Source organism: Orycteropus afer, unplaced genomic scaffold (genome assembly GCF_000298275.1).
Source record: "Orycteropus afer afer isolate SDZICR_OR568_19922 unplaced genomic scaffold, OryAfe1.0 scaffold00813, whole genome shotgun sequence".
NCBI lineage: Eukaryota > Metazoa > Chordata > Mammalia > Tubulidentata > Orycteropodidae > Orycteropus > Orycteropus afer.
The window spans coordinates 609,946-617,298 of NW_006922400.1; the positions used below are offsets into that span (position 1 = coordinate 609,946).

At 37.7% G+C, this 7,353-nt stretch overlaps 1 protein-coding gene across 1 annotated transcript in view; it reads left to right on the forward strand.

Annotated features, from left to right (window-relative positions):
* Positions 1 to 77: 77 nt before the first annotated feature.
* LOC103211891 (pleckstrin homology domain-containing family A member 5-like) overlaps positions 78 to 7,353 on the forward strand; it is a gene marked incomplete at its 3' end in the record, with an annotated part of 249,977 nt that continues 242,701 nt past the window's right edge. Inside the window, exons 1-3 of the mRNA XM_007957865.2 lie at positions 78 to 169; positions 337 to 416; positions 2,675 to 2,732. Of these exons, the coding sequence (XP_007956056.2) occupies positions 78 to 169; positions 337 to 416; positions 2,675 to 2,732 (230 nt within the window). The remainder of the gene's footprint in view (positions 170 to 336; positions 417 to 2,674; positions 2,733 to 7,353) is intronic.

The window sequence follows — 7,353 nt, forward strand, 5'->3', positions numbered from 1 at the left end:
TCGCTCGCTGGCTCCCTCCTCCCTCGGCAGCCGCGGCGGCAGCAGGAGAAGGCGGCGGCGGCGGCTGGGGATCAGACATGGCGGCGGATCTGAACCTGGAGTGGATCTGCTCCCTGCCCCGATCTTGGACTTACGGGATCACTAGGGGCGGCCGAGTATTCTTCATCAAGTAAAGAGACGGGGAGGGCGCGGGGGGTCCGGAGAGTGCGAGAGGGAGCGAGGGAGGGAGGCTGGCGAGAGGAGGAGAGAGCCCCGGTCTGTGCCCCTGCAGCCCCCTCGGCTCGCTCCCGCGCCCCTACTTACGCTGGGTCTCTGCCCCTTCTCTCACCCCTGCAGCGAGGAGGCGAAGAGCACCACCTGGCTGCACCCGGTCACCGGCGAGGCTGTGGTCACCGGACACCGGCGGCAAAGCACAGGTAACGTTGAGCCTGGCCGGGCCCGAGCGGAGTTGGGCTCTGCCGAGAGGAGGCGGCAGAGCCTGGGCCGCCCCGGCTCTAAGCAACCTGCCCAAAGCTGCCTTATCCCGGAGGCGGGGAGGTGGGCGATAGCCGCGCGGCCGCAGGTAGAAGAGCTGCAGGGGCACCGCCGCCGGGAATTCTCTTGAGTCTCTGGAAGCCCCTTTCTCCTTCGCTGTTCATCCTCTCTCGGAGGCGGCACTCTCTTTTCTCATCCCAATCTGGACACCCACAGCCCCAATGTGGCCGGTTCCCCTCTCCCTGGAAACCTGAGCTTTTTCATCCGCCGCCACTCCTGCATCTCCCAGTCGCCCCCAGCTCCCATCTCATTCTCGATCAGTCTTTGGGAAGTCCTCTCCCCTCCCTGTTGTCGGGACCCTGCCACACGTCGGCCAGGACCTGTATCCACGTCCTCTCCCTCCTCCCCAGAGAGCTGCCTCCTACCGTGCAGCTTCCTCCTCCTCCTAGGTGGGACTTGTGGGTAGGTGGCTGATAGAAGAGGAGTAGAGGAGTTTGGGGGTGCTGTGATCTTCTCTGTGACAGAGATTATTAGCTCAGGGAACGTTTAGCGTTTTCCCTCCTGCCACGGGAGGAGCAATCTGAGTCGGAGGCGGTGTTTGCTGGCGATCTAGATTCAAAGTCTCTAGCAGCAACCCAGAGGTTGCACAGACCGCCAGGAGGCGGTGGGGACTCTAGGCGGGTCCCTATAGGGGCATTTGTGCCCTAATTGGAGGAGATTGGCGGGGAAACCGAACTCTCCGCTGCTTTTGGTAGCTTGTTTGAATGCTGAATGTGATTTGAGATTGAGAAGGGTTGCTTGTAGCTTCCATGCTGGTCTGGCTTTCTTTTGTCATTCTTTGTTTACATTCGTGAAACTTGTTTGTCTTTGAAATATAACATGTGTTCTCTTAGTGGTCTGCCTCTCTTTCAGGCGATTGGAAAAGCTTGAGACAGTTTGGGTTGAAGATGAGACCAGTTTTAGCATTCCTGTAGAGCTGCCCTCCAGAGTACTTTATTTGTAACTCTGAGATTCTTTGAATCTGTTAAAGTTGACGGGATATTGGACAAGGCTGCCTTTTCTATTAATGCTGGAGTTCAGTGAAGTGACTAATGTCTCCAGTTTGCAGAAAGGTGGAGGAGGAAGGGAAAGGCTGGTGTAGCAAGCATGATGAGTTTACGTTTTAAAGACATTTCTAATACACCATCATAATTCTTAAGTCCCTGGTGCAGTCTTTGAGTTTAATATACCTTTACAGTGTTTTGCATACATATTTCAACTTTGATGGCCTCTTTTCCTTTGTGGGCTGTAATATATTTCATAAAAGACAATATGGTTATTTAAATTATTTAGCCAAATCACTCTACGGATTTTTTTTATGCTTGTTTTCTTATGTGTAATATAAATTAAGTTTCATGACTACCTCCATGGATTTGATAACATTGACAATGAAGAAAAATTTTATTCTCTTCTATGGTTTCCCATGTTTTTTTCTGTGTTGGTTTACTTTGCTTTGATACTGTAGTTATATACACACACCAATGGCTTTTTATGTCAGAGAGTTATTAATTATGATTAAATCCAAGTCAGTTGTCATTTATAAGTAATATATAGCACATACTCTCCTGAATCATTCCCAGGTTTATTGCTTGAAACTTCACATCTTTTAAAGTCAAGCATGTAGAAATGCACAAGTATAAGTATGCAGTATCATTTCTTTTCCCCTAATTGAGTACTTAGAAAGTGGTTCTTTCTCATCAGTGGCACTTCCTAGATGCATTTGTTTATGCATCTGAGAAATACCTACTAAGTATATGCCTAAGAAAAGGGCAGGCGTTGCCTTTGATGCACAGGTTTTGTTTTTTTGCCGACAGTTCATGGGTATTTTACCTCTGATTAGAAGGCTTCCCTTTGCTTTTTTTTTGGTTGCCAGAGCACGGTTATCTCCGCCCTGATGAATAAAGATTATAATTTTATCAGATTATTTATAATATTTTTGATGCTTTTCTATTGGCTTTAAATTTCAAGTGCCATTTTCCCAAAAATAATGCTGTATCTACTGCCAATTTCATTACCAGTCTAACACTTGGGGGGAAAAAAAAAATTAGAGATCTCCTTAATGAAAATAGCTAATTGTGAAAACTGATAATTAAGATAGATTGAAATTTTTATTTTGCTACCTTACTGAAGTAACGCTAATTACAATATATATGTTTTTTAGATCTGCCTACTGGCTGGGAAGAAGCGTATACTTTTGAAGGTGCAAGATACTATATAAAGTGAGTTTTTTGATTTTGATTTTTTTTCCCTTGGTAATTTAAATGTTATGGCTAATCTTTCGTTGAATAATTGTATATCTAGATGTGATTTTTTTTTTAAGGTTCCTCAAGTGATGTAGACTTTATTCTTTATATAGTGTTGGGATTTTGAGGGAAAAAGTGACACTCTTAATTTTCTTACATCATTTGTCTGGACACTCATTAATTTAGAAATAAAATTATTTTGGGGGCTTTTTTATATGGTCCTGGGTGATAGACCATTATAGTTATTTGTCTTTAGCTATATGGTACTTATATTTTTTTGATCTTTGATTCTGTGTGCCAATAGAAATCAAACAAAAATTATCTTTCAGTTATGTTACAGTCTTTTGTTTTTAAAGTGAATTCTTTTTGAGTGCATTTTGACCAGAGCTGTTAATAAGTAGCAAAAATGATATAAAGCTAGGTGTAGACTAATGAACAGTGACAGGGTGGAAAATAAAAACAAAAAATACTGAATATTTCAAAAACATTTATTGGAGCATTGTTTGTAATTTTGCCTCAGTTTAGTTAAGTATCTAAATTAAATTAGTTTGTTTTACTTATGTTTGCGTTTGAATAAAAGGCTTTTAACAGAGTTTGCAAAGGAAATATGACTAGTCTCAACCTTAAAAATAATTCTATAGGACATTGAATTAGTTTCTTTTCAAAATTAACTTGGTGTAGCACCTGAAGACAAATACAATGCTTGAGGTCAACAGTATGAAAAAAGAAAAAACTATACCCCCTCTAAGGGAAAATAAAGGTGATTTTATATTGGAAATTGGGTTTATTTAAAAGCTTTTTATTTTTTTGGTACTGTTTTAAAAACTTTTTCTTTGTTTAATTTTTAAGGAACTGAGGCTTGAAAGATAGTGTTTAAATACAAGATTTGATTGAGAATTAGTTTATTTTATCAGTCCCAGTAAGCTATTTTTACTAAGTGGCATTTTTAAGATCTTGTCATACTTCCACTAAGTTATAATATTTGTATAGTTCTTGAGAATTTTTTAGAAGGATATTTATATTAAATGTTGGGGAACATTAAGAATGCTTGCTTTGAGATATAATGTAGAAATAGAAAAAGCAGAAGTTACAGGAACAGGAGTTTCATGGTGTGGTCTAGTTCTGGATATTTTTAAATTAAGTCTTTTGTTTGGAGATTGTGTTATACGTTATTGTTGGGTAGCCTAAAAAATAAAGACATGATTAAAAGCTTGGAGTAACCGATTATTTTTCTAGGAGCTATTTTCATCCTGCATTAAACTTGGTTTATATTGCCATGAAAATGATGCTTCTTTTTTTTGGATGTAGTATTTATCTTTCTAAAGAAGTTTTTGTCGATTGAATTCATTTAATTTTATCCAATTTAATTTCAACTACTGGACATTAAGCCTAACTGATCTTATAAGAATAGGGACGCTACTAGAGTTTTCGATAATATTAATTTAATTTCTGTCAGTGTGAACATTCTTAGATGGATGTTTATATCATGGTACAAAATGTTATTCTGTGTGGGTTGAATACCTGTGTCTTAATTTAGAACTAAGCTATTAGAAAGGCTGAACCACCTTCTGTTTTACTTACTATTTTGAACAGATTTTCGTTTAAGTTCATTTAAACAAATCAGAATTTTATTTGAGCATGATGCCTAAGTAAGTCGCTCAGGAAAATGAAGACAATATTAAGAAAGCTGTAATAAATTTTCTTTAGCTTTGGAAATTTTGCCATCATTTTTTAAACTTGTGAGTTTTTATCATTTAGATTAATAGACAGCCGATAATCATATGAAAACAACTGCAATAGTTTGTTATAAAAGTAATTTGTTCTAAAATTGAGTATTTATAGAAATATAAACTTCTTTTAAGTAAACTAACCATTGACAAATATATGACTTGCTGAATGTTAGGTGTACAGCTTTAACTTTTTGGGTTATGTCAGAAAACTAATTTCTTTCAAGATTAGCTAAATTCCTAATGTGAGCTATAATTTCCTAGAAAATGTTTACTTACTTATATTATGACAATTAGTGATGCTTTATCATTCTACTGTGATAGGGATACTACTTTTATCATGAACTGTACAATTTACAAAGTGCTTTCATGTATATTGTCATGTCTAAATCTCATTTTAATCATTGGAGGTAGTCAGAATTATTTCCATTGTCACATCACATAATAAAACAACAGTCACATGCCTTTAGACCTTAACAGTCTACAGAAACAGCAAGATGAGAAACAGCAAGAACATGAACTATATTTAGAATATTCAGAGTAGAGGAAAAGATAAGAGTCTGAAGTAAGAAAATGATTAAAGGTTGGTGGATAACTTTTTTCATTATTCTTTCTTAGATGAAGAAAGATTACTGATAAAGTTCCAAGAAAAAGAGGTAATATAGGGAGTAGCGTAAATTTTGTTGACTTGAGAAGAAGGAAGATAGAAAACGGGATTGAAGACACTGCTTGTTGACCTTTCTGCTATTCTTAGTCCTTTGTTCTTATGAGGCCCCCAGAACAAGAAGGGAGACCCAAAGAATAGGAGTTGATTCTACCTCTTTGTTCCCAAGTGAAGTACATTTAATTCTCAAATTATTTTTCTCTTTAACACATGCTGGTGGTTGTTTAAAATAGCTTATTCGGTACTGGTAATTGCATCTCCATGGGCAATATGAGGGAAAGCGTCTGGAGAGCTGGGCTGTGATCTTGACTTTGAAGCTTAGTCTTCACAACTTTAAATTGGGCCACCTGGAAAAGGGAACTTTGAAGTTTCATTCCATTTCTAAATTTCTTTGAATCTTATAGTATTCTGGGAATTCACAGTTTTCTACAAAATAACAAACTTAACAATGCTAAGAAAAGATGACATGGGAAATATGGAAAGCTTCTTAACTTTTGTATCCTGCGTAACTATTTTATTCTCTCCCTTTAAGCTTTGGACAGCTATATCATCTCGCAGATAAGTGTAGGAATCCTGACGCCATTGTTGGATGTACTTGCTTGCTTGTGTTTGCTGCATTTTATGCTTTCGTTTCCTTTTAGAGCATTTGTATACATAATCTTCCCTGTAGAACTGTATAGAAACAGATAAGTATTAATGTCAACCAAAGGACCTCGTCAGAATGAGTGGTATAGATTTGAATTGGATAATCAGCTAACTATATATACTTTTTGACATTGGTTCTTTAATAACAGTTTACAGTTAGATAACAGAATATATAATACATAGGATGCATTTTACTTTAAATGAGTTTGGGTCCCAAAATTATAATATCTAATAATTAATACTTTATATTAAAGATAAAATTTAATCTTTTAATTTTTTCTGAGGAAAGTGGTTTTTTTCTGTGTACCTTAAGCTAGCCATCCTCTCAATATTTTATTATGTTTGTATGTGCATACATACATAGAGTCTGAGTTTGATTATTGAGTTCCTATGTTTTAAAAAATTAATTCATGCTATTTATCTTTGTGAAGGATGCCGAAAATTTATTATTTAATTTTTATAACTTATGAAATACAGCTTTAAATATTCTGTATTCTTATCAGAAGTCAAGTTATTTAGCCTATCAAGTATAGAAGGTTATTACCTATATTTGAAACAAAAACCTTTCTGCTTACTTCTTGAAAATGATGCTTGTTGTTGTTGTTGTTGTTTTGCCTTTGAGTTGGCCCGACTCATAGCGACCCCTCCTTGGGTTTCCGAGGCAGTGTCACTACGAAAGTAGGATTGCCCAACCTTCCTTCCGAGGAGTGGCTGGTGGGTTTGAACCGCCAGCTTCTGGTAAGCAGTCAAGTGCCTTAGGCACTATGCTACCAGAGCTCCTGAAAATGATGCTTAATGACTCTGTAATGACAGGTCATGGCAGCTTACAATAGATGTTTTATTGACAATTCCTTTGTGCCTCAAAGCTTTATGATGGTAAATGCAAAATGCCAAGTAAATCTTAAAACAATGTTTTCTGAATAGTCAGAAACTTTGTTCTTATTATTTAAAGGTCATTGTCTAATTGTTTTATGTTTTAGGTGGCAGGATTGGGGATCAAAAAATATTTCTGTAGGATAGTAAAATAGGCTTCAAAGTTTGTAAGGATATATTTTCATATAGCTTTTAAAAGTTTTAAGTTCTGAAGATTGAACTTTTCTTAGATGTGCAAATAAAGCAATGCTTGATTTTGGCTAATGAGGTTTCGTTTCAGTATTTGCAATAGCTGGATCTCATGTGTGCTGAGATTTTTTTCTTTTTAAAATTTTTATTGTGATTTGGGTGAAAGTTTACAGAGCAAATTCATTTTCCATATAGCAGTTCATACACATTTTGTCTCATGACGTTGACTGCAATTCTCCACAGTGTAACAGCTCTCTTCCCACTTACTCCCCATAATTACCTCTTCCTTGCATCCTTTTCTACCATGCACTCCCACTCCCTGAACGGCTCTCTGTACAAAAACTGCTCTTCTGTTCTCCCATGATTGATCGCTCCAAGGAGTGTATCTATCTGATGTAAACATTCACCCCATATCCGTCTGTTGTTTGGCTTGAAGCCACAGGAGTGTGTTCAATTCCAGACCTGAAGGATGGCTAGGGGCCATAGTCTCAGGGGTCTC